This window comes from Molothrus ater, chromosome 1, assembly GCF_012460135.2.
Source record: "Molothrus ater isolate BHLD 08-10-18 breed brown headed cowbird chromosome 1, BPBGC_Mater_1.1, whole genome shotgun sequence".
NCBI lineage: Eukaryota > Metazoa > Chordata > Aves > Passeriformes > Icteridae > Molothrus > Molothrus ater.
Window position 1 is genome coordinate 54,813,728 of NC_050478.2, and position 27,868 is coordinate 54,841,595.

The following is a 27,868-nucleotide window of genomic DNA, read 5'->3' on the forward strand; positions in this document are numbered from 1 at the left end:
ATGCAAAAGTTAGCAGGACTATGGTCTCGGTAGATGCTTCAGCTTCATACTTAGGTATCCCTCCAAGTGCTGCACTTTGCTTCTCTCAGAGTGATTCCTTGTAATCCTATTAAATAACTTAATGAGACATACAAAATCAGAATGTTCTGATTTGGAAGGGATCCACAAGGATCATCGAGTTCAGCTCTTAAGTGAATGCCCCATAACTGGATCGAACCTGCAACCTTCGCATTATTAGCACCATGCTTCAACTAACCGATATGGGCTGTCTTTCTGTGCAGGCTTTCTGTGTGGAGTTGGGTTTTTCTTTGCTGCTGAAAAGTATCCCATAGCATCTCTTATGCTTTTAGATATTCTAAAATACCTTCCTTAGAACCTGAGATTGCTAGTCACACAAGTTTTACAATCAGCAGCACTTGTGGTATAGTGCAGTTTGCACATGTGGGAATAAACCACAGTATCTCTATACCCCTGTGGAACGCTGTGTAGTTTCACATGGAGGCAAGCAAAAGGTCACAGGCTTGGGGATCTTTTAATTTTCTTTGACTGCTTATTTTTTTTGGAGGGAAGGAGTCTATAACGAGATTGATGAATGTCGAGATCAGTGAGGTGACCTGGTTTCTTTAACAATTTTCTGAACTGTTGTCACTAGCGCTGCAGACTTAGGTTTGGAAATACCCTAATTTTTTTATCTTTAAAAGGTAAATAATTATACTTACTGTTCTTTGGAGAAACTTGATGAAAGGCCTTCTTATTAATATTTTTAAAATTTAACAGGAATTCTGTAATATACAAGATGTTTGATGTAAATATAGTATAGCAAAATGTTTGATTTTTTTGCTTTTGTTTTGTGATAGATGTGTATTTTTCATTGCTCTTAAATCCAAACAGAGTAAGGGATAATGAAGAAAAAATAACTTCAATGTCTGCATACAGTACTGTGTCAAATATTTATTGTTTCACTTCTTCATAGTTGCTGTTATATGAAAGAGGTTGGATGAATAGATGGAAGCCTTCAGTTTTACATGAAGGGGAAGGAAATATAAGAAATATAAAATGGAGAGGGCACTTAATTGCTTGGGCTAATAATATGGTAAGTATTTTTCACCTCCATTACATGTACAAAAAAATCTCTGTGTTACACTGATTATTGACATTTTTCAATGCTAATTGCCAGAATATTCAGGTGAAAAGCTATGAATTTGTAGAATTGGGTATAAAAGGCATTGAAGGATAGTGGTTTATATGTTATTTCTTTCTGGAAATTTCATCTGTTGTTTTCTGCTCATTAGTCAGGGTTCTCCAATATGATTGCCACTTCTGAAGAAATTAGGAAAGTAGCTCTACATACCACTATGATGGTCACTAATGTACACTGTTATTAATTAGAATTTTGATTAGTGCAATTTATTGAAGCAAACTGAGGAAGGAATGCCTATGTAATTCTTCTCTATATAAATAATAGAACATCTCCACTCTCTTCCACCCACCCCAAAAAAAATAAACTGTCTGGATTTTGTCATTTGTACTGAAATGACATTGTCATATGCACTTTCAATATTGCAGATTATAAAAAAAATACAGTAATAATTCCTCATTTTGTTAGGCCACTAGAAGAAAGTTAGACTTAGAAAAAATAGGTCCCTTTTGTTCTAAGTGTAATTTTAAAGGAAACCATTGCATTCATTCTGAGTGTTATACTTCACCTATCACTGTATATTTAATTGATGGGTCAAGCTCTATGTTTTGCAGCTCAGCAGTGAGGGATAGGTTTTTAATGTGTATCATGTCTAAATTCCAAAGTATTTTTTTTAAATTTGTTGAAAGTACTTCTGAAACACTAGCTTTTTTTTTTTTTTCTATTGTTTTTCCATCCTAAACGGAGGCATTTATTAAAATATTTTAAACCATTTTTCTTTTTTATATTTCAAAACCAGTTTGATATGAAATTGTTAAAGGTGGACCTTTGTCTATTTGCTTCCCTTTAATAACTCTGTTAGAATGGAAACTTCACTGAGGGTTTGACTGACATAACATTAGGTTATTTGAAGGTTTTGTTCTTTTCAGATCCATATAATTAAAATACATATTCTAGGTATCTGCTGGAATGGATAGGACAAGAGCTATCCCTAGAGATGGTGTGCCACAACAGAACACAGAGTACTAATAAAACATTGAGAGCCATCTGTCAGAGACAAAAAGCCATGATCAGGGCCTATATTTCAAAGAAAAATGAAATGACATTTGCCCTCCAAAAGATTAATAGATTTGGTTATTGCCTTTTCTCTTCCCCTTTAATTTTTTTAACTCCATTCTCTAGCAAGGTTTTGTGTTACACTTATTTTTTCCCAAACCAGAGAAAATGTTTATAGCCTTACTTCTTACTGTGTGTGCATGGCTACCTAGTTTTCATATTTAGGTAAGGTCTAATTCTGCTTTTCCGATGCATGGGTAACCTATGTTTTCTGCTTTTCCTTCCCTCTTCTCCTTCCTCCATGGCTAATAGTGCAAGTTTTACAAACTGAGACATCTAAGGGATAAATCCTTAGAGGCATTTGGCTGCTGGACTCCCATTTGGACAGGTTTTAGCTCATTCATGATGGGAAGTTGACTCTGGAAGGCCTTTCAATTCATGATGCAAATGGCATACCTGTTAGAGAAGAAGCCTCTGCTCAGGCATTCTCACACCATTCAAGGAGTCACATACACACTATCCCACACTTTAACTTCAAGGACTGGAGTCCTTTTTCAGTGGGCAGCTCCAAAGAGCCAACAGGGGCCCTTTTGATTCCTTGCTCACTTCTTGTGCACCTGCTCGCAGGCAGAGCATGGGAAATTACATAGCAACAACTAAAATATCAGTGAGCCATCAACATAATTCTTACAGCAAATCCATGACTCAACACTGTACCAGCTACTATAAAGAAAATTAATTAATAATTAATTAGCAGCCAAAAACAACAGGTGTAAGTTCAGAGCTTACCACCCAAGACTTCAAAAAAATCCAGCTACTTATGCTAAGCAAGTAAATCTAAGCAAGCAACATACTATATCACACAATATTATAACTCTAAATAGCTTACTCTTATGTAAAACTTATTATGTAAAACAACTGTCTCTCAACACTTATAACCGAAGAAGATCCTACACTGTTAGTTTGAAAGCTACTTCAAACAGGAGCTGGTCTATCCCATGTAAGATTTGCTGCCATGGAGAAAAACAGAAGGTGTGGTATGGGTTACTAAAAATCATCCTTGGAGACAAAGTAGTAAGATTTATAAAAAGTAACTTTATTAAAATGCAATTGAAGCAAGATTAAAAAGTTTATCAGATGAGCTCAGAAAACACAAAGGATAATATTGTTTATGTTACTTAGAGATCTGGGTTCTGTACATTGCAGATGTTTTGGTAAGTTGTTGTTTGTTTGTGTTTGTTTGTTTATTTGTTTTTGAAACCTTGATGTCTGCTAGCTGATGAGATGCTAGTAGAAGTGTGTTCCATGCTCACGGTTATTCAGTGACAAAGATCACTGAAAAAAAATCCCTACACCCACCCTCATACCACTTACCTTGTGGTTAAAAAAAGAGACAAAACCTGGCTTAGACCATGACCCCCCATGACTTTTAACCAGTTGTATCTGTGTATTTGTACAGCTGAGGACATAGAAACTCACAATGGGGGGGACAGAAATAGGCAGGGAATCTTTTAAATCAGTTTTGCCACTAGGAAAATCCTTACATGGCAGGGCATCATGGTTGCTGACCTTTCAAGGTCTTTTCCATCCCCCTTTTCTGTGATTTGAAGACTCACTCTCTAAGACCTACTAAAATATTTTATTTTAGAGGCTTATGTTTTAAATTATCAAGAACAAGTCATTACTTAATATGAAATTCACCTCCATTTTGCTGTTGGAAAGGTTATAGCTTACCTTGTCTAAGTAATGCAGAAAAATCTAATTATTGGTTCTTTTTTTCCTCTGTCTCTTGAATGACTTTAATCTTCCTGGGTTTTAACTTCTTGTTCTATTAGTGTAAGAGATTTCCTGAGGAGGGAGTAAAAATATCACAAAAAGTAAAAAAAATTTAAAAACCAAGCATTGTTTAAATATGCTCACTTTCCTGTTTTAATAAGAGTTGAAATGCATATCTTGAGACTGAATTAGTTTATATTAATGAGCTGTTGCTTTTCTTTTTCCAAGGTGGAAATTTCTGTGTCTCTGCAGGGACTATTGTGAAAAAGCTGGGATTCTTTTTATTTCTCCAGGAGTAGCACCCGCCTAATAAACCAAATTGGTTCATGACTAGAATTGCTAGTCTGTCACTCATTCACTTATTATGTCTTTTTATTTGACATGTGAATTTAAAACATCTAAATTACTCTGATCCCTTTACTCCTTTTGTCACTTCCTGGGTTAGATGGGGTTTTGTATCAACAGTTTTTTCTGGTGGCACACTTAGCCCTGCTCTGAAATTTATGCCGTAAACTGCTCTGACTGCCTTAGCGTACAAAATGGTGAGTAGGAGTTTGTCATACTGAATAAAGTTCTCTTGGTTTTAAACTTTCAGGGCGTGAAGATACTTGACATGATCTCCAAGCAAAGAATTACCAATGTGCCTCGAGATGACATAAGCCTTCGCCCAGATATGTATCCCTGCAGCCTTTGCTGGAAGGATAATTTAACTCTGATTATTGGCTGGGGAAATTCAGTAAAGGTGCAATTACCTGTCTTTGTAATAAATGCTTGCTGTTATAACAGACAAACAGAGGATTGTTTCTGAAAAGTAAAGACAATCGAAAAAAATAGAATTTGGTTTGACCAGTGTTCAGAACTCTTGCTGCCTCAGAAATGTCATTGGACTGACCGTCATGAGGAGGAGGAATGATAGGCACCCAGCGGTGAGACAGATCTGTGTGAGAGCATGCAGTGAATGTAATCCTCAGGGACATTTCACTCCTTAGAGAGATGTTGTCTTTGGAAAGCTTTAAGTGTGCTGTTGAATTCATTTCTTTGGACTAGCATTAAGGAAGAACAACTTACCGTGAGGTATTTTTTTGAGGGCATTGGTTTGGGGGCTGAGGAGGTTGCAGCTGTTTAAACAGGCACATGATTTTGGTCAACCATGGGGGAGAAAAAAGGGTGGGTGGAAGGACAGGCTGCTTAGGGTTTTGTTATCTTTCAACAGGAGACTGGCATTTCAAACTTGTGTGGTGCAAACTGATTATCATTTGCTCAGACCAGCATATGGCATGAGTTTGTTACAAGCCTGTTAGCTGTTTTCTAATAACACACTGCTGCATCACTGCACAGTGGGAAATTAAAAGTGCCTGATAGGAATAGATGGAAAGGGAGGGTGGAGTGAGGAAGGTGACATATTAAAAGCTTTGGGAGTGTTAAGCTTAGAGTTTTATAAATGAGGAGGTTTGTCCTAAGTTTGGCATCTGTCTTCCCCCTTCTATTTGCCTGTGCTTCACAACATTTGGTTATTTGCATTTCTTTGTATATACATACTCCCCTCTTGTAACTGGGAGGAGCAATAGCAAACTTAGTGAATAGGAATCAGGTACCTGGAAAGGTAATGAGACACAAAGTGTGAGAAGACACCAAAACCAAACTCATAAATAAATGCCTCTGTGAAGAAACCACAGTGGGCATGTATTTTCACATTTCTTTTATGTGGTCCTATGTGGTCCTCTTCTCTCCCAGCATATTTATAAGGCTGTGAACTACAGCCACTGCTTTTCTGTGTGGTTTTCTTTACTGATGCATCATTACTGTTTCACAACTTGAGTTTTTCAAAATAAAGAAATCCATATTGGAGAATTCCCAGAAATTGCTTTTATTATTGAGGCAAAGTTAGTGTCATTTTAGGAATTACAGCTTCCTTATTGTAACAATTCAAATCTCTTGTTTCCTAGATTTGCTCAGTAAAAGAACGGCATGCCAGTGAAATGCGTGACCTACCAAACCGCTACGTGGAAATAGGTATGGTTGTATGAATTCACTCCTTTTCAAAAAGCTTTAAAAGTCTTCTACATGCTAGCCAGAACAAAACTGTTACGCTTTGGAGGCAAGATGTAGTTGTAACGTAAATGTCTCCTCATTCTTAGTTCCTGAGGTTGTCATAATGCCCTCTTGCCTAGGTGTGAGGGTTTTTTTCTAGAGAACCTTAAGTTCTGTGACCATGTAGTATCAAAGATACTTGTGTGAACAGTGGATACCTTAACTTTCTTTCATACAGATTCCTTTAGAGAACTTGAGTTTTCATCTTGCCTAAATGATTGATGGTCAGTGTAGCAGTAAAGAGAAAATAGATACTACTTTATTTGATTATATGTTGTTTGACTACACTATTCATAACATTTTTCTCTTTTTTCCCCCCATAAAAATCTCTGGTGTAGTGTTAGGAAATTGATTTTAATTTATTTTTGTTTCCTTTCTTGGCTTCTGAATTTCATATTTTCATTTACTTTCTTATTTTTCTAGCTAATCTGATGTAAATAAATTTTTATTATTACTGATTATTGGAAAAGTTCTTGACAGAGTGGAATTCAAAGAAAATTTGGAAGGGAAGTGGGGATGTAAACAAAAAGACACAACTGTCCCCGGAAGTGTCTGCTGGGGAAAAGATGTATCTAGGAACAGATAGTGCTGGCCTTCTGAAGATAAGCAGGCCCTCTGACTCTGCAGACCAGAGTGGGCAACAGTTTGGAGGCTTTGATGCTCCCTTGACTGTAGTAACATGAGATTGTAAATAGGGTGTTCAAGCAAGATCCTGAATCATGTCAGTTTGGAATGGTGTATGGCATATGTGTGCGTATGCTCTGTTTTCTGATTTCAGGAAGGGACTGTTCTAAAATAGCTTCTGAAAATCATCTAGGAGACTTGTTAAGCTCTGCAGGGAGTCTGAATACTGAGAGATTGGTGGTGTGCCTGAGAATTAACTGAGACCTGAAAGCTATTTGATGTTTAGGATTACATAGTGCAAACAGACTATTTAACTGCAGAATTCTAGGATATTCACAATAATTTTATCAAGGAAAAGTTTGCTCATGACTTTTAGCCTGAGATCTTGTATATAATACTTTCTGTATCTGTAAGTAGCTTTTAGAAAATAACTAAATGGGTTTGGTCACATACTGACAAGTGAACAGAGATAACTTCTATTTCATCTGTAATGTGCTTATATAGATGGTGCTAGTTTTAGGTGACTGTCTATTGGAACTTGATTAAAAAGCATAAAAAGTTGTCATTGGGCTATTTAGGTGCAGACATGAAGGATAAAGATTTATGTGGAAGTAACTCTTTCATCTTAAAATTTCTGGCCTGCAGTTTTCTCTGTAGTTTAGAGGACTGGTATTTTATCTCACTTAACCTGTTAATGATGTGCTTGAGATTTTATTTTCTGGTTTCAAGTCAAAGCACTGAAATTGCTTTGCTAAATGCCATCCACGTCACTCTAGAACCTGGGAGGATTGGGACGGAAAAGAGAGAGACATTGTTTGTTCAAGTCTCAGTATAAATTATTGGTCTTTCATAGAGACACATTAAAAGTCTTCTTGACTGCAGTATGTCATGCCATAACATCTATTTCAATTTTACTTCATCATTACTTTTCAAAGGTATAGCCAGAAAATCTGATCTTATATCAGACCTGCAAACAGTAGTTTTTCTTGCAAGACCACTAATATCCAAAGTGAATGTATAAATTTATATGCTTGCATAAAGTAAAGAATTTATACAAGACAAAAATATAATCCTTCAATGCAAGGACAATTGAGTATCCTTCAGATATTTTGACTCATAAGATCTTGTCAACAGACTTACAAAAAGCGAAACCCTTAACGCAGTATTACTTTTGTCATGTTTAGTGGTGTGGTGTTTTTTAATTTTTTTTCTCTCTGCTTTTACAATTTTTCATCTGGAAAGAAAACCAGAAGTGGAACAGGAAACTTCATCGTTGCTTCTTTGGTCATCAGGGTAATACATATGGAGTCTATGATAAAACAGTGTCCTGTCACATGTCAACAGTTTCAGGTTTATGCTGTTTTAAAGCCATTCTGAGGGCCCCTGAGTTCCATAGTGGTATCATAGAAAACTGTGATGGCATTAGTAGATAATAAATAGTAGATAATAAATGTTCCTTCAGTACTTTGCAGCCCAGTGAATAAGGAAACAGTATTTCCTGCATTGCAATTTAGGTGCATAGGATCCTGTTTAACAAAGTACCTCCTCATCTTCTGTTTCTATCTCAAGAATTAGCTATTCTTACTCTAAGGCGGGAAATAATTTCACTATCTGCTGTGATGCCAAACCCCACAATGTGTGAAAGTTACACCTTTGAACTGTTCTGCATGTTTTATCTTAAAGAAGATAATGTTGTGATTATCTGTGAGAGAAAATAGATGAATTTTACAGGTCTCATGCACTGAGATTCATGTGGCATTGCTAATTCAATTTACATCTTTCAGTATATTAGTGGTGCTTTTCTTCAGTAATCTTGCTATTGTTTTTGCTACAGTTCATTACCTCTGAGAGTCTTCATTCAGTGTCAAAGATAAACTCCAAGTGAGTGTTTCTATTTAGGTTTAAACATATGTTAGCTGAGCAGATCCTATCAGTTTAGCTCTGTCAGCAACTGCTGTGAAGTAGTGTATTGATTAGAAGGTATTGGTATTGAATTACAGGCTTAACGTAGACTAAATGCCATTGTGATCCTTCTTAAAGAGTGCTTGACCTCTGTGCTCACTCCTGAAGCGTGTACAAAAGCTGTAATGCTGCACAGCTTCTGCTCTGAACAGGGAACCCTTCCTCAACTGGAACCCAAGAGAAGGCTCATTGCTAAATAACTAATTAGACTTCCCAGTTAATATAATACCTTTTCAAAGGAAAATAGGAAATCTAGTCTTCCTATTTTTTCCTAAAAGCCTTTTCTTCCTAAAAGCCTTGCCAGGATTTTATATACCATTATGGAGAAGTACTTTATCTCTGCCTCAGTTACTCAGGTTGTTAATGATAGCAGAAAATAGAGATTAACACCAGAAGTATGTAAAAGACTTCAAGTTGATTAGAGAATTTCTAATCAATTTACTTTTGTCCAGATTTTGTCTGAGGAATCTCAGCTTAATTGCAGGTACAAGCCAGGCAGCAATGTCTCTTGAATACTTGTCTCCCTTTGCATTCTACCAAATTTCCCACAAAGCAGTTTTCTCGTTTAAAAATTACATGTTTCAAGGCTATGCTTGTAACAACACACCTGTATGTTTTACAAGGGAGCAGCTTCACACCTGCATGGCAAGTTAGCATCATGCATTGAGATTGCACATTTCAATCTGAATACATGGGAATATTTATTTTCTTGTTTGTAAAGCAAGATTAATGGGATCTAATGTGCCAACATATTTCTCTTTATGTAGACGGAACATAAGGCTTAATTGATGAACGTGATGATCAGGAGATTTACTTCATAAGGTGATTTATGCAAACATTTCATTTAAGCAAGTCTGCTATACTCTGAGAAGCCAAAAAAAAGAAGAAAAAATCTAAACCTAGTTATATAGTTGATTCTACTTAGACTTTTGTTCATCTGTTTTGCCACAAGCCAAACTTATAATTTATAAATTGCTTCATAAAATGAGTCAAAATTCTTCAAGATTTTGACTTCTTTGTAATCAAACCTCAGAATTTCTAAGCCCCAGAATTCTTCAAGACTGAATATTTTTCCTGTTGGTTAACAAAATGTTCTTGGTTCAATGGAAAAAAAGAGTTTTTCAGAAAATCAGCTTTGTAGCTTAAGTGATATTTATACGGGGCCTTTTCTTGTCCTCTAGTTGGAACTGAACTCACATCCTGTTGGGAAAAAAAAAAGTTATATTTTACGTCAAGCGCAACTCCATGCACAAGATAATAGCTAATCAAATCATGCCATTTTGTATTCTGTTTTGGTTTGCATAAATTACCTAGCTCACTAAAAACATCTGCAAAATTTGTATTCATTGTTATAGGTCACAATGCACCATACCCTTAAGAGTTCTCAAGATGATATCTCCACCACCAGTGCTTTTAGGTGGAATCAGAGGTAAAACGCTCTGACTATAACCAAAGTTTTACTCTTCAAAATCTGCTGTGGTAAAGCAGGGCCTGCTTTTAGAGGTTTGACTAAACAATATTGGCTCCTTTTAGTTTCAGCGTTGCATACGCATAGATCTTTAAGTCCCAGAGAAAGTGGGAGTTTAGGTAAATATTGTACCATATATAGTTTCATTTCTGTATTTTAGTGTATTTCATACATTTCATTTAATGAGCAGCAAAAAAGATTTACAGGTTTCTTCATTTTACTTCCAGGTAATTTATTTGACATCTGTACATAGATGCTGAACGTGGAGTAGATCCACTGTCAGCCTGTCTTCTGTCTTCTCTTATGACAGGCATAAACATGTATGACGCATGGCCATATCTCAGTCATTTCTATTTACTTCAATACTACATTTGTTTTAATTATTTTGGATCCTTTTCAAATTAACAGCATTTCTGCATTGCCTTTATGTTGGATTTCTTTTCCTCCTTGATCACAACACAGTGTCCAGAGAGTAAGTCAATTTAACTTATTATTGTTCTGTGCAGCTGTTACTTCCATCTTCTTTTTTCAGTAAGACTTTTTTGATTAGCAGCATCAAAGGTTTTTATCAGGTCAAGAAGCACTGTCTATGCCAGTTATTCTTTGTTCAAGGCTGTAGCTGCAGAGCTAGAGCATTGTGTTTCAACAACGCCTCTTGAGAAAGATGAGCTAAGAGAAAGCTGATAGTGAAACCAAGGAAACTATATTCTGTTCAAAAACAAAACTCGAAGTGGTGATTTTTATTTGTTTGTTTATTTATGTTTCACATATCAGTACTTCTTTTGATCTTAAATGCACCATTACATTGGGCATTACAAGCATTTTCACTGGCAAAAGGGACCTAAATTCTAGTATAAGACAAAGAAATACACATGGATTTTAAAGCTGTGTCTATAATAATTATAATTCACCTTGCTGTTTTCCTCTTCAAATACAAACCACAGTATTTTACATGCCTTTGAGACCGTTCTCCTAGCCCTTCTATAAAGCTGAATTTAAAGTTCCTTTGATAGTATTCTGGATTTCACTTTGTTTTTTCTTTTCCATGTTTTTCCTCCTGCCTTCCATATTCTTTTAAAATGCTAAATACTAAATTTTCAACTAAGAATAAGGTATGTAGTTGGTTTTGAACTGATTTGTTTTAAATCATCACTGAGAGCAACATGTGACATAGTCAAAGTAATCTCATCAGTCTTGTAGGCTAGAACAAGATAATTATGTACATGGTTACACATGTGAACCTCTTCTCTGTGAATGGATTGAGTGCTCTATGCTTGTGCTATAGTGTGGTCCTTCAGTGATGCCAAAGTGTCAGCAGTCATTAAAAGAAAAACAGTGCTTGGTTATTCCTAGAGAGACAGGTGTCAAATATATACTCTGTTTCATTGTATTTTTTCTCCTTTTGTGGGAGGACAATTATTTCTCCTGTTCCTTCTTATTATCTTAGCTAAAGAAAATCAGCTTTATTTTTAATGTCATTATGCTCTATTTTCTGTTTGCCCTGCTAGAAAATTTTAGTAAAAAAAAAAAAAAATATATATATATATATATATTAGTAGTTTAATATGCTAAACAGTAAGGAAGGAAACTTTTTGTTTCTTACTTATGCTTAGATTCTCCTAAAACCGTGTTTTGGGAGAAATTAATGAAGTATCTGATTTTTTTTTAAAAGCTTATAGTTACAAGGCTTGCTAATATAAGCACTTGGATGATTCTTGTTTTTGTCCCCATGAGAGAGGAGTTCACAAAAAGTGGTGCATCATAAATCCAGCAGAATAAAAACAAAGAGATGTTTGTGGCAGAGGTCTCATTTATTAAGTCTTTTTGTAAATACAGTTCAGCACTCTCTTTATCTTTCTTGAAATAATCTCATGTAACTATCTCTATTTCAAGACCAATTTCAGAAAATTATGTTTTCAGTTTTATGAACAAGAAAAGGTACTATGAACTGTTGTTTTCTTTGTAATGATTGTATCTGTAAGTTATTCTGTGATGTTTAAAGTGATGATAAATAAATAACGATCTTTGTGTTTTCCTGTATACTAATAGATGTAGCAGGTGAAATTCTCTTTTGGCCACCTGAACATGCTGTGGATATGCAAACCAATGAAGCTGTACTACTTACTGCTTATTTTATTGAGTTTGATTTTTGTTTTGCTTCCTTTTTCAATGTTATTACTGAAAATCAGACTGCACCTTCATTTCAGATGTTTCATCTCTAACAACCTGGAGCACAAACATTTCCTTTTGCAAACTTTAATGTAATTTAATCTGTTCAATGTAGATCTTCATCTGATCCAACTGGGAAATCTCTGGGTTTGTTACATGTGTTGAGTCTTCAGTTCTCTAAAGTGGTGCTGTATGCTGTTGATTGTCTCTGAATATCAGCGAGTTTTTCTTAGGTAGTAGTTCATACACTTTCATGGTTTTGAGTCTGTTTTTCTTTCCTGTATTTCAGTTTTCCAATTTGACACCGAATTCTACGTCAGTGGACTTGCACCTCTCTGTGACCAGCTTGTTATACTTTCATATGTAAAGGAGATCTCCGAAAAAACGGTAGTTTTTTTTATCTCAGAGTTTCTTCACAACATTAATTTAGCCTGTGAGTTGGGCCTTAAACTTGTCATACAAATATGATTATCTGAGGAAAAAATTGTAGTCTGCTGGTAGTGAACAGTGAAACATCTCTGATCCATAAAACAAGGTCAGTGGAGGTAATGTTGAAGACTAATGTGCTTACCTCTCAGAAATCATGTTTAGTTCCTTTTTTTCTTGCAGAATGCAGAGAAGGTCTCTAGCTAGTCCTTCTTGCTCTTTTTTTCCTTCCTTTGTTCCCCCCCCACTCCTTTTTCTCTCCATTTCTCTCTTCCTGATGTTTCTGCACCAGAAGAAATAATCAGTCTTGTTTGGCCATAAGAGGAACTTGCTGACACTGTATCTCAAAAGAAATGAGAGTAGGGAAGTTGATCAACTCAAGCATTTGAGTGACTGTGGAGTGGAATGAATGATTGTGAGTGAGTGGCATCTTTGTCTCCCGTTCTTCTAAGATCTTTAGTTGTGTACACCCAGATCCATGTGTGGAGAGGTAGAATTTAGAATTCTTGTCAGCCATTTTGACTGTGCATGGACAAGTGGCATGTCTTTCTCCGACACTGATTTCATATTGCCAAATAAAAGGCAAGGCAGAGGAGGAAGTCCTTGAAGCTGCAGTGTGAGAATGGCAGATGCTCTTGATCATCTCTTTGATAAGCATGTCTGCGTTAGACAACCATCACCATAGTAACCTTAAGAAACTGGGTGCACAAGTTGCTAGGCAATGAAATGCTGTAGGTTCAAACAAATGCACAAGCCTTCTGAAATCAGTGGGGTTAGCTTCTAGTTCTACTTCAGGATGTCAGATTATTATTTCTTTATTTATATTAAGGAGAAAAATAATGTCACAGCAATGTTTCCCAAAAGAGACAGCACAGTATGGGAGAGTGAGTGAATGACAAGAAAGCAGACAAATGGGATAAGGAGAGGGAGGAAGAGGTGGTTGAAATGCTAGGGAGCAAGGAAATTGGGACACCACTGTTAATGAAAAAGTAGTACAGGAAAGGAGCTAGTGTAAACAAGGTAGTGGCTGCTGAAGGTTAAAGTCATTTTAATTGCTTTAGGAAAGAAAGATGAAAAGGGAATTTCAGGTGATATAATGGTAATTTAACATAGAAAAAAGTTTTTCTCCTGTATTTGCTTTTAATTAGCCCTTTAAACAAACTCCAAATGCTGGACTTCACTAACTTCTCCATTCTCTGTGTAGCTGTAGGAGGAACAGAAGTACAATTGTCCCTGATGGTGCATCTGTGTCCTGTTGTGATGGGAACTCCTTTGTTAGTGTCTTGGTTCACTTGTCTTGTTAGTGTGGAGCCCAAACTGCCTGAGCTTGCAGCAGAATTGCTACTCAGTACAAAAGTGTCCTTTAGTTGCAAGGAACACTTGTCTTCCTACCCTTGATTTCACAGCTTGCAAATGACAGCTTCTTACTTATTACAAATTAGATCACAATTGAACTTGCTTTGAAAGTTTTTTTGGTTTGGGTATTTTTTTTCCTGGAACAGTTAAATTGAGAAAAGACCCAAGTGGTGCTACTTCCAAATGAGTAAGTTAGAGCTGTTAATATCTGCTTTCTACATGTTCTTGGTCTTTTATTCTATATTTTGCTATAATTAACAGCCTGAAGTAGAAAATATAGGATTGTCTTGGACCTTGACTTAATTAAAAATGCAGCTAGTTGAAGACAGCAGTTTCACTTGAACAGAAGGTGAAAATCCATTATGTTATCTTACCATAACCTCCTACATTGCACTTGAAAGTTCATTTTACTCTAAGTTCATCAGAACAGCAAAGTTTTTGTATTATTCTCAGATTAATTTCTCCCTGCTGCTGCTGGATGCCTAAAATCAAATACCAGCTTAAAAAAAAAAAATAATACCAGAATACCAGGCTCATAGGGCTCTGTCCTTCACGGCATGAGCCCAGCTGGGTATGTCCTCTAAATTGTTCTGTTGCTTGTTGAATGAAGCAGTTAATAGTCATCTGTGATAGCCCAGAAAACTTCTGTGTCCAAGAGCAGAGAAGTAGTGAGAAAACTCAGGGTAGGATTGGACCTATGTCTATCTATACCTCCTCCTCCAGACTGATCTCCTTCAAGGAAAGCAATCAAAGAGTAACTTGGGTAACTTGGAGTAACTTTCCTCTGAGTTCCAGATGCAATTACTCTGTGGAGCACAACTTTGCAACTTATATCATTTGCAGCTGAGTAGCCAGTGCAAAGTACTGCACGTCTGTGAATGTTTGCAGCTGTTCAATTTCAGCCTTGTTTCTAGATGACCACCAGTTGGTATTGCTAAGGTAAATCATGTAGGAAATGACTAAGGTGTCATTTTTCTAGGAAGTGGAGTGTTGTGCAAGGCCTAGACTTGATATTGTACAACCCCTGCCTGAGTCCTGTGAAGAGATCTCTTCTGATGCACTAACAGTACGAGGATTTCAGGAAAATGAATGTCGTGATTATCATTTAGGTAGGTATTCTCAATATTGTTTTGTTTTGTTTTCAGATCTGCTTAAAAAAAGATTTGGGTGTACTTAGCCTCCTTTTTTATTTTTATGTCATTTTTTTGTCATCTACTTGAACAGCTGTAACGCTTATGACACTGAAGTGTAGAGTGGAAATCCACAAGAATCAGTCATATAAAAGAAAATAAATGTGTGTATTTAAACATCATGATTTTAATGCCATCTATTAGGTCAGACATACTGGAGAAGGCAGAAGTATATACCTCATGTAATGTCCAGTATTGTCGAAGGCAGTATCTTTGAAGGAGATTTATTCAACATATGATCCATAGGAGCTCTTTTTACACAAAGGGCTTCAGGAATAATAAAATGAGTGGCACAATGTCTGGAAAAGCTGCTCTAGAGGGAAAGATTGAATAAGTATCGTTTCAACAGTAAGATGTACATGGGTCAACTTAAAGGGGGCCCACTGATATTTAGCTTCTCTGTACTGACAAAGCTGCCAGTTGTATTACAGACCTCAAATGGTAAAATGGAATTAATAGGAACTGGATTTTGGCGAGCTCCACCTACAAGACAGGTTTCATTATGTAACAGGAAGGGACATTAAGCCCTGGCACAATATATGCTGTCTTTTAAAGATGGGGTAGTTTTCTGATCTATATGTTGTAGCTCAGAAAAATGCATGGCAAAGCTGATGCAGAATTCCTTGGTGAAGATTATGTGGCCTGTCTTATAGAGAAGCGTTTCTTCTGGCTTTTAAAATCCATTAATCTGAATTTTAAGTATCTCCTCTGCCAGCATGCTTCAAATCATAGGCTTGGCAAACCTCTTTGTGTACATCTATGCCCTTAAGCCACTAGAAATATACTATATCTCCTCCTGACCTCAAAAACATCAATGCTGCTATCAGTAGAATTGGGGGTTTTTTATACATCTTCCAAAGCAGAACATTGATGTCCGCAGCTGTACTTTTATGCTTTACGAATATTCTTGTTTACCTGAAAAGTCTAAATGTTATGTATGTTTTAAGACAAGTATCATTTTGTGAATTGCTTATCACTTCAGGATTGTATTTGGATGTGTTTATAGAAACTGATCTGGACAGTGAGTGGTTTTCTATTCTGTACCTACAAAGTATTCATGTTTCTTCATGGCTCTGTCCAAATGATAACTATTTAGAACAGTCATCTTTTGCATTTGATTTGACCTTTTAGTACTTTTTCTTTCTGCTTACTCAAAAATTAAGGCTTATGGTGTAAGAAAATGCATTATACATAGAGCCTTAACTTGCAGCATTGTAAATGCATTGCTGTAATGATGTACTGTGTCCCCAGGGGTTATGGCATCTATCATTTATGCTTTTGATGGCCTTGACCTTGATGGGAAGGATAAGTTTATTGCAGGCTGTGTAGTGTAATAGTCCTCTAAGAGTATAAAAATGGGTTCTAAACCATCATAAAGTTTGCACATAGTGGATGAATCAGAATTTGCAATAGGTTTTAGTGGTTTTTTAAAATATATTTAGCCATTTAAACCAGTTTTAATTTATTGGAGAATACAGCATCCAAACTAGTGTGTCCTGCAGAAGTAGCCTTGCTGTCTTCCTCTTTGTAAATTCCTCTCAAGGGTATGCTAAAAAGCAGAACTTTACTTAAAGAAAATATAGTAAAAATATTAATACTGTGTATGCATTTGCAGAGTATTCGGAAGGTGAATCGCTTTTTTATATCATCAGCCCAAGAGATGTGGTTGTGGCCAAAGAGCGGGACCAAGATGATCACATTGACTGGCTTCTTGAAAAGAAGAAATACGAAGTAATTTTTACATCATTCTTTCTTTCAGACTTTCCTTGTTTGGAAATTGGAGTAGGATGATGGAATTTGCTAGGTCATTTGGATTGGACATTTCTGTTCCCTACAGCCATTGAGTAAATGCTTGTAAAGGATGGGACTTAACTATTCATTACTCCATCTCTTACAGAGTTAGTCTCACTACTGAAACAACTAATCAAAATTTCACTCAAGTGAGGTGGTTGAATTAGATGCTGAAAATACTGCTCTCATCATCAGTTATGAAATGTATTAGCTGACACTGAAAATTATTAAAGCTGGGTTTTGGCTTTAGAATAGCAGAAGAGTTAACTAATGAGCTGTGCTTTTAAAAGTAAAATATTATGGTCTTAAACTGTACCTGCACTTGCTGAAAGTAGTGTTGCTCACAACAAAGCTCATCCAATATTAAAAGACAAGGGTATACAGCTCTCGCGGAAAAAAAACAGCTCACCATTTGGTTGCGTAAATACTGATGTTTGAGTATGCATATCTAAACACCTAAAACAATAAGTTCTTTCAAACCGTATGAACATGCACACAGTGGTCTGAATTCTAATATCCTGTATTTATTGACTTAGAACATTTGTTATGATGCATAAAGTTAACTTACAAATTCTAATTTATGTTTGTTGTGTGCCCATTAGAAGAAAAAAAATGTGGAAAAGCCATTCAGCATGTATTGCTTTTGCTAATATAATCATGATATTTCTCATGCAGATTTGTTTCATCCTTGTGGATGCTTTTGCATTGGAATAGCAAACTTGTATGATGAGTTTAGTTTTGCAATATATGTAAATCACAGCATTTGGTCCCAGAAGACTCCAGTAATTTGCAAGTGACAGCTGTGTATGTGCCTTTATGAAAGCCATTCAAGTTAGACAGGCCTGTTATGATATATCTTAAAGGTTTCATTTTTATTTGTAAAAGTGCCAGACTTTTTTCTACATGTTTGAAAAAAAAAGGAGTAGGAAAACAGCAAATGACACTTAAATATAAATCATTCTGACTGAAGAAGACATTTGGGCTGGGGAACTGGCAGGTAGCTTTCCCCATTCACCCCTTTTCCTGTTGATTTTTTTCACAGGTTTTGGTAGTGAAGTGGTCTCTTTTGAAAATGATCAAATGTGATTGCATTGTGTGTTTTGTTGTGATTTGATCTTAACATAATAATGTGGAGTGAACCCAGATGGAAACAAAAGTAGTTTGCTCTTTGCTTGACTGCTTTTGTTTGAGTATGAATTCAAAGCTGTTCATCCAACCATGGCATTAAAAATTCTAGTGCTTCCAGCACCCTACTCTGAAAAAGAGTTGATTTATACAGTTCTAGAGCTTTCTGTATTGAAAGTTTGTGAATGTGACTGGTATCTCTGTTTTCTCCTTTTTGAATATAGGAAGCTTTGATGGCAGCTGAGATCAGTCAAAAAACCATAAAAAAGCACAAGATTTTGGTAAGTCTCAAAACTTATATTCAAAATATAATATCTTCTTTATTTTAGAATGCCATAAGATGAAACAAGTATATTCCCTGTTTTTTATAACACCAGGAAATAACTGTTAGGCATACTCCAACTGGCATCCAATTTTTTGGTTTCAGCTGCACAACAGGAGCATTAGTTCATGAAACATGAAAGAATCTGCATTATATGAAGGTGCTATTGGCATTGAAAGGAAGAGAATTCCATTTCTCTGATTGCTGATGGGGATTTTAGTTTGCTTTTACTTTTGTATTAAATTTACTGTTGTTTGAAGTAACACACAGTATTTCACTCTTAGAGACTGCAGGCAGGAGTGACAAATTTCTCCTTAACTTATACCTCGTAAATGTGACAGGATTTTGTAAAAAGTTTAAGAGATGCTCCTTTTCTCACATAATTTCCTATGTTTATAGTCCCTTTCACAGAGCAACAAAGGGTATCAATGTTTAAAACAAAAGGGGAAATGGTGTAATAGACACAAAAGTGTCACTAATTTTATCTTTTGTTTGTTTGCTTTTGTTTCAATTCACTAATACTGATGCTGCTTTAAATTGAAATCTGTACAAAGTGTTCAAGATGTGCTTAATTTTTTGGCCAGATTACTGGTGTTATCAGTAATATATATCAGTATATCTTTAAAAGTTTTACTCTTGTGTAGTCCAGAAGTTGAATCAAGATTTAAATGGCATGCCATTACCTATCACAGAGTTTGCATTTAACAAAACTACTCTGTGGCCCTTGCAAAAGATGTAGAGTAAAAGGGGATCCTGGCAATGCATTAGGAGGAAAAAAAGAAAGCCAAACAGGCAAACACCAAACTAAAAAAAGAAATCCCACAGCTTTTCTTTTGCTTTGCAGAAATTTGCTCTGCAATAAATGATTAAATTCAGTGAAATACAAGCAGTTTTTGAGATTTTGGTCTTTAAAGCAAAAGCCAACAGAATGTGTTGAGGAAACAAAATGTTGACATCAAGCCCTAAGTGAAGGATTAGTGGTACACTGATTTTAAACAACTCATGCTCTCACTGCCTAGTGACACCACATTCAGAATACCTGACAAGACTGGTAGCCTTGGGGATTTTTTAGATGGAAGTAATTATCACTGCTTCTCTGCACCTCTTGAGCAGAGCACAGAGATCGTAAAACAACCAGATCTACATCTCTTTCCTTAACCGTCTTCGCTGTTCACTGAGAAGCTGGTCCACAGAATGACAATTTCTGTCTGTCTCTTTCTTGAGAATGGTGAAGTTGAAAATACGAAGGTGGTTCCTATAGCATAATGAAATCCTAAAATCTTGTGTATGTGCATTTTTTTCTAACTTTGTAGCAGATTGACCAGTTGAAGTTGTTGCATACCCCTATTCATATTCTGCTATGGTCAATTCTTTCCTTGATATGGATCAAAGAAATTTCGTGTCTCAGAAGATGCAAATGTTTAATTTTTTTAAGAAACAATAACTTTTTTTTCATTGTACAGCTTTGTTTTTTTCTTTTCTCCTCTTTTTTTTTTTCTTTCTAGAAACAATGTGCTTTTTTTAGTGATGTGATTCTTAAGTTATGCAATGAGTACACTGGGTTAGGTCAAAATGGATATGAGTGTTGAGATTACATTAGGAGGCTCATGCCAAAATTTTAATATATATTAAATGCATATCAAAAACATTTTACAACTGACCTGTGTGATGAACTTTGAGAAAGAAAATTTGGTATGTAATAACTAGTAATCTTGTTAAGTTCTCAGTAATTCCTGCACTTTATTGAGCAGCATTAGGATTTATATTCTCAACCAACGTTTTGCTCTTCTCTGCAAATTGTTTTGGCAAAGAGCATGTCTTATACAATGACTGGTGGTTTTCTTTTAGAATTAATTCAAGCACAGCAAGATCAGCTATGTGTTTCAAACAATCCTTAATAATTAGAGGTGGTAGTCTTCTCAGCATCAGTGAGGTTATGAGAATTATTTAAAAGAGCACCTTTAGTTGAAACTGTGAGCAGTCTATGCAAGTATTTTGTATTGACTGTTCTGTGGGCCCTACTTGTAAAGGAGAATCAAGGGATGCACTTAGAGCCTTGAATTTCCAGTTGTATGCACTACTGTTACAGTAGTTCTGTACAGTAGTCAGATAGTTCACTTCCAAACTTTTATAGCTAATTCTCTGTTTTCATTCACTCTAGGATATTGGCTTAGCCTATATAAATCACCTGATGGAGAAAGGAGAGTACGACCTGGCTGCTCGGTAACTTAGTATTAAAGATCTTCTTTGCTGGCTGAAGTGTATCTATGTAGGGAAAAGCAAAAACAAATTTTTGATTCTGAAGTATTTGTGGATGTTGATTTTCTGTGTGTTCTGGAATTTCTGACGTTTCAAAACACAGAGGTGTATTGCAGTGCCATATATTTTTTTGCTTGTAGTTACCTAAAAGTTGCTGTAAATTTTAACTGGAATTGAGGCATATATTTTTGAAAGAAAGCCGTGATTTTTCAATGTCACACTAGATTTTCAAAACTAAGGTTTTCTTTGGATTTTGATAAACTCAGTTTATTAGTGTGTCATTGCACATAAGAGCATCAGAAAATAATTTGATTTTGTGTAGGTATAAACAAAAATGTCAAACATGGGAATCTAAAGTAAGGATCAGAAATTACCCAAGGGTTTTGTTTTCATGTACATGTAAGCATAAGCATATCTTTTTAAGTGTTCAGTTTTTCTCAGGTGAGATTTAAAGACTTTATTTTTAAATTTAATTTAATTTAATTTAAAGAGATTAAAGACTCATAAAGCTGACCAAGACGGTGGCATGTCTGTGTATGGTGCGTGGATTTCCACTAGATGATGTTTAAGCTCCCTTCCAATCCAAACCATGCCATGATTCCATGAAAGCTAATATGGCCGTCGTGGGTGAATGCATAATAAGCCGTTAATCCTCTTGGATGCAACAAAATTTTAAGGTTTGAAAGGAGGAGAGCCTGGCATACTGTACTTATAGTGGTGGTTGCCAAAATAAGTCGCTTTAACAAGTGTCATGATAGGGAGAAGAAAGGAATCCTTGTAGTAATGCTGTCACATTTGTATTACTTTCTGTACCTACTTTTGTTCTCATCTCTTTCATTTTTCTTGCAGAAAGTGCCAGAAAATCCTTGGCAAAAACACAGAACTCTGGGAATTTGAAGTTTACAAGTTTAAAGAAATAGGTCAGCTTAAAGTAAGTTAATTTCTATGTCTGCACTCAAGTAATTCATATGTTGTACTTACTGTTTGTATTGACCAAGTATCTAAAGCATCACATTTAATGGCCCTGTTCTGGTATTGCTGCCCCAGATCTCTGTTTGTTTCTAGACAGCTGTCTTTCCGATTGATGTGTAAATTACTAAAACAAGATTGGAGACATAGTGCTATATATTTTACTTGTTGGCAGTCTCCAACGTGAAAGACCCACCCCCAAAGCTTTTACTTGCTAAGATGCTCACAGTTAAATACTGTGAATCTTTCCCATTTACCTTTCATTCATTTCCAGTATGTCATAAAAATACTACCCCAGGTATTAAGGAAAATAGACTCTGTGGGTGCCAGTCATTCTGGCAAATCCAGGTCCGTTGCAACAGTTACACAGCTTTAAGTTTTAAAGAATTGCAAAGGAGCAGTGAAGACCTATGCTGTGTGCTAGAAATGGTGGTGAGAAAGAGGAGCAGTCTGCGCTGCCTGGTGTTTTCCCTAGTCACAAGCCAGCTACTACAACAGTACACATTTAATGTGAGAGTCTCAGTTAATAAATTGCACAGGACATAAAACCTAGTACTGTCACTGCTAAACCAATTGAAAACTTTATGCACACTCCCTTTGGTAACATGTGTACATTTACTTCTGAATTTTATGTCTTCCTATTCAAACTCAATGAGCCAAAAAGGACATACTATTAAGATCTCACAGCATGCAGTCCCTTGCTGGTTTTGAGCTATTTAATTCTGTTCAAAAACCAAAAGTGTTTCAGCATTACAAATTTCAGAAATGTCTAACTTCAGTTTCAGGGCCACTCCAGTGCAAAAACAGCCTTGCCTTTAGTATGACTTCTTTGTGGTTTGGTGCACTCTTTACTACTTGGAAGATGAAATCCTATGTTTCTGTTCCTTTACTTTAGTCCAGTAAAGGACTTGAATGCAGGTACAGGTGAATTTTTGATACACTGCTTCTTCTTTTGGGTTCATTTTGGTTTTTAGCTGCAAATGTCTGGAAAGGATGTTTGTCTTGTCTCCACTTACATCATCCAGCAGACTGTAAAACAGAAAAATATTTGCAGGTTTGTTGCAAAAACATCTCACCTCAATTACTGCCTTTCTAAACAACTGGCTGTTTTCAGCCTTTAGAATTTCTCTTATCTTCTTAGAGCCTAGGCCCAGGATCTCTCAGAAATACACGAGATGCAGTCCATCACATTATTCAGCTTCAAGTTGCAGTTCTACAAAATGCCTGCCTTATTTCACTATTTCAGTTGCATATAACTTGTCCTAGATTTCTAAAGATGTCTGAGTATCATAAAGGATGCACTAAATTAGGCCGAATCTGAATGAAGGCGTCCTTGTAATGCTTGGGATCACTGGTGTGGAATTTTTTACCTACATAACTAGCAGATATTAAACACCATATTGTAACTGGCCTATAATGGCTTTCAGCCCTGATGAGGAGACTATTGAGATGTGGAAAGAGAGTTTATTTCAAAACAGAATTGTCTTGGAAGAATTTGCACTGCTTATAAGTTGTTGCCTGAAATCTGATGTTTCAAATCTAGCATGATTTGCCAATAACTAAGGTGACAGTAAACTAAAGGCTTGAAATTTCCTTCCTGTGCAGAGGAATCAGTGATACCCCAGTGTCAAATTCCATGGGGTGAGTGTTGTTGTTTGTGTGTGATTTTAGGGGGTTTTTGAATGTTCTGTATTAAGCAGTCCTGTTTGGTTGCATTTTGATATCTTGGTATCTCTCATCTTCAATGAATGTCCTCTATGAAACCTAGTTGTGTCAGTTTCAAGATTCTAGAGCCTTGCAGTGATCTGTTCCTCTACTGCTCCAACAGTGGTGGCTTGAGGGAGTTACGTGCTTTGCCTTTTGCTCAACCTGGAAATGAAACTCGACGTAATTTTACTAAGGAGGTAATATAAAAGAGAATCTTTATTTGAAGGCCTTCAGGAGTAGTTGTGGAAAGGTGTCCACAAAAGCCCACCCCTACAGGGATGAGTACACATTTGAAGGTTTTAGGAAATTAGCATAATTGATAAAAAGCACCAGTTAGGAGTGGTGGGTGATGCAATTCCCCCCCAGGTCAAGCCTCTTCTCTGGAGCCCCCCCTTCAGCACTGTGCTGTGCTCTGCTCAAAGAGTTGTTCTCAGCCTTAGTTCCCAGGAAGAACCAAGAGGGCCTTGTACCTCCTGGGGCTTGGAGCTCTGGAATTTATTTTGTCTTTTTGCTTAAGGAAAGGCCATGGAAAAGTACTGGGAAAACTAGTCACTAATACAATAGGTGACAGAGTTACAAATATACATGTGAAGAATACAGAGAACATATAAAAGATAAAAAGGCAAAACTCAAATGGCATCACTTGTGCTCAAGTCACTTCAGTATAAAAATCTAATGTCTCGGCTCAAGCAGCTGAGGAAGGTGGATGGATTCAAAGGAAGATTTCAAACTCTGTGTCTGTTGTGGACTGAGGGATACCCTCCATTCTGTTTGCTGTGACAGCAGTGACTTTCAGCAGTGGTCCAGGATGATCAGCTAGCAGCAGCAGTGCTTTAACCAAAACACTGGATGGAAGACATTTGAAAGACTTCACCAGACTGTAGTGGGCATAGCAGAGAGAAGCACTATCCTAACAGGCTCTTTCATCTCTTAGATAGCCTTTGAGGAATAAATAATTGATGTTCTGGCTTATTGGTGAGATGGTTTAGACTATCTCATGTACAACCTTAAATGGGTTTTCTTGTACCTCATCCTTACATTTATTGATGAAAAGTCTGAAAGCAGATCTTGAAAAGAAACAAGGGAAGAAACTACTTCTCTGTATAGTATCCCTTTTTTATTTAAAGTCACTTTACCACATAGTTCAAGAATTGGTACAAAGGCAGTCTGATTCAGAAGCTTTTTTTTCTGACCATGCTCCCTAAGTGCAGCTTAAAAATAAAATAGGAAGAGTTTGTAACCTCCATCATGGGTCACCTTTGTGTCAAGGCTTAAAAATAACTTGTATGCTTCTTACATGCTTCTTGTATGCTTTCCTGAGCATGGTGGTCAAACTGCAGGAGGTGGCTGTGTTTTTTCTTTAAAGCAATGGGACACAGGGCAGGAGACATTTCCTTCACGAAGCAGCCTGGCTCACACACAAGGAAACTACACCTCTTCAGGGCTTGCTGTATGGCCAAACTACAGCCAAGAGTTGCAACAGTCTGTTGGGGGAGGTTGTTCATTCAGGAGGTAGCAGGGAAGGTAGAAAGTGGGAGTGAAAACAGCCATTGGAGATTGTCTTCTGCCTTTGAGTATCCAGTTAATGTCTAGCTTGCTTTCTCTATGGTCAAAAGAGACTTTTTATGAAGGGGTCAGGAATATACCCCAGAGCGGCCATCAAGACTGTACCCTGAGTTAACTGATAAATCCTGTGACAGCTGGTGGGAGCTGAGGTTGGCAGCACTACATTTCAAAAACTGGCCATGTCCAGACAGCACAGGGAGAGGAGAGGTCTAAAATGTAGTAAGATGTTTTTTCTCCTGCTTTGTTCAAACAACTTCAGTAACAAAATGCTATTGTACCATGTGCCAATAGCGGGCAACAGGCAACATCTCTGAGTGTTTGGAGGAATTTCACTGGTGTTGGTCCCTCAGCTACAAACCCTAAGTCCCCAGACAGCTAGTAGCAGTGTGATTTATTTTGGCAGATGGAAATAATCTTGGCCTCTAGTTGCATGGAACAGTAGTGCTAATTAGATGCTGTGCTGAAATTCCAGGGTATGAGCTAATTTATTCTGGCAGCTTCTCATCTCTTGCTTGCTGGAATGCAATTCCTTAACACCTTCTATACAGTAACAGATCACATGCCTTCATCCTTTTCATGGAGAGATATATTTTCAAATTAATTTTCAATTGGGTATGTAAAAATAGCCCTTCATAAAATGTGGTGACCCCAACACAAGTCATAATTCAAAATTACACATATATTGTGCTTGCGTGATCAGGTTCTGGTAGTGGGAGTGCTACAGTAGTGGCTTCTGTGAGAAGCTGGCAGAAGCTTCCCCCATGTCCATCAGAGCCAATGCCAGCCAGCTCCAGGATGGACCTACTGCTGGCCGAGATCAAGCCAATCAGGAATGATAGGAACACCTCTGGGATAACAGATATAAAAACAAAGAAAAAAAGTTATTGCACAGTTGTAACTGTGACCAGAGAAGAACTGAGTTGGTAATATGAGATACAAATACAACTTTGCACAGTTGTAAATACAATATTGCACAGTTGTAACTGTGACCAGAGAAGAACTGAGTTGGTAATATGAGATACAAATACAATTTTGCAGACACTAAGGTCAGGGAAGAAGGAGGACGAGGTGGTGATCCAGGCACCAGAGCTGAGATTCCTCTGCAGGCCATGGTGAAGACCATGAAGCAGCTGTGTCCCTGCAGCCCATGGAGGACAAAGGGGATGCAGAGATCCACCTGCAGCCTGCGTAGGAGCCCATGCTGCAGCGGACTGCGCCTGAAGGACTGCATCCAATGGAAGAGTGGCCCAGATTGCAGCAGTTCATGGGGAACTGTTGCCCATGGGATGGATTCATGTTAAAGAAGTTTGTGGAGAGCTGTCTCCTGTGGGAGGGACCCCACACTGGAGAAAGGGAGACTCCTCTACCTGAGCAGCAAGAGGAGCAATGTGTGATGAGCTGACAATCATTCCCTGTCAATCAATACCCATTCACTGTCTCGCTGTGTTTCTGGAGTGAAGGAGGTAGAGCCTAGGAAGGAGGAATGGATGAGGGAAGGTGTTTTTGAGATTATTTCGCTTCTTATTATCCTGCTCTGGTTTGGTTATTAAAAAATTCAATTACTGTCCAAAATGTGAGTCTGTTTTGCTATGATGGTATTTGGTGAGGGATCCCTGGATCTTATCTTAACCCATGAACCCTTCGTTATATTTTTTCTCTGTCAAGTTGTGGAGGGAAGTGAGAAAGTGGCTTTGTTGGGTGCCTGGTGTCTAGTCAGGGTCAATCCAATCCAACACATTTTTCAGCTAATGAATCCTTATACCTTTTTACAAGGCTAAGACTTAACAAAATGGATTTTTAAAACATTCTTGTTTTGAGGGGTCTTTTATGGGTTTTGTTTTCTAATTGACTACTGGTCTCTTAAGGACAATGGCTGATTCTCCTATTCTAATTAGTATCTTGCCACCTGTCTCTCAAATGATAGTTCTTTCAAGTCAGTTATAAAATTCCAGTGTGTATAATCCTAAAGTAAATAACTTCTGAGTGCTGCTTACAAGTATGAGTTTATAAGGTTTCCAGTGATTACCAGGGGCCATGTTTTGTGTATAGCCTTGTTCTTTTGTTTCACAACATTTTTTTTCAGTGTACCAGGATGTTACATGTCATTCACCATCTGACACTTTGTTCTCTTTGTTCCTATAGGCAATTAGTCGTTACTTGCCAAGACGAGATCCAGTTTTGAAGCCTCTGATCTATGAAATGGTCCTGCATGAATTTTTGGAAAGTGACTATGAGGTACTGCAGCCTGATGTGTTCCACATCAATGTGTCCCATAGTTATTGCCAGCCAAATACCCTTAGCATTGAAGAATTCTGACAGCAAATTCTCTGATGTATTCAAACAGATTATCAGTGCACAGTTCCACAATAATGACAATATTTAAATGTTGAATTTTAATTTTAAGAGAATAAATAGACTGTTCTTCAAAGCATGTGAATACTGTAAGATTGATTATTTATTAGACTGTTATTTTTAGGTTTTTTAATGTAGCATAAGTGGTTGAGGTGATGCACAAAGCCTACAGCACCTGAAAGAGACTCAGCTTCATGAATCATAATAACATTGTCCTAAGAAGGAAAAAATCTGTGTTCTGTACTGTACATGTCTGTGGGCACATGAAACTTCCTTAAAGGTTAAGGGACAGCAGGTGTCATCTCAGAGGCTTAGCTGAAGCTTTGATGTTTTGAAATGCTCCTTAGGCCATTCTTTGTATTTCTGTTACAATCTCTTATACGTTTAGGGGTTTGCAACGCTAATAAAAGAATGGCCTGGAGATCTGTACAACAACACAATCATAGTTCAAGCTGTAGTGGATCACCTGAAGAAAGATCCACAGAACAGGACTTTGCTACGAACACTTGCAGAATTGTGAG

General features: G+C 36.9%; 1 protein-coding gene across 5 annotated transcripts in view; it reads left to right on the top strand.

Moving 5' to 3' along the window:
- Positions 1 to 27,868, top strand: part of VPS41 (VPS41 subunit of HOPS complex) — a 109,577-nt gene that overhangs the window by 61,180 nt on the left and 20,529 nt on the right. For all 5 annotated transcript variants that reach the window (XM_036405058.2, XM_036405067.2, XM_036405074.2 and 2 more), the window contains 11 exons: positions 974 to 1,093; positions 4,566 to 4,712; positions 5,917 to 5,983; positions 12,574 to 12,671; positions 15,046 to 15,175; positions 16,872 to 16,987; positions 18,397 to 18,453; positions 20,656 to 20,717; positions 21,603 to 21,684; positions 27,138 to 27,230; positions 27,736 to 27,863. In XM_036405058.2, the coding sequence (XP_036260951.1) occupies positions 974 to 1,093; positions 4,566 to 4,712; positions 5,917 to 5,983; positions 12,574 to 12,671; positions 15,046 to 15,175; positions 16,872 to 16,987; positions 18,397 to 18,453; positions 20,656 to 20,717; positions 21,603 to 21,684; positions 27,138 to 27,230; positions 27,736 to 27,863 (1,100 nt within the window). The remainder of the gene's footprint in view (positions 1 to 973; positions 1,094 to 4,565; positions 4,713 to 5,916; positions 5,984 to 12,573; positions 12,672 to 15,045; positions 15,176 to 16,871; positions 16,988 to 18,396; positions 18,454 to 20,655; positions 20,718 to 21,602; positions 21,685 to 27,137; positions 27,231 to 27,735; positions 27,864 to 27,868) is intronic.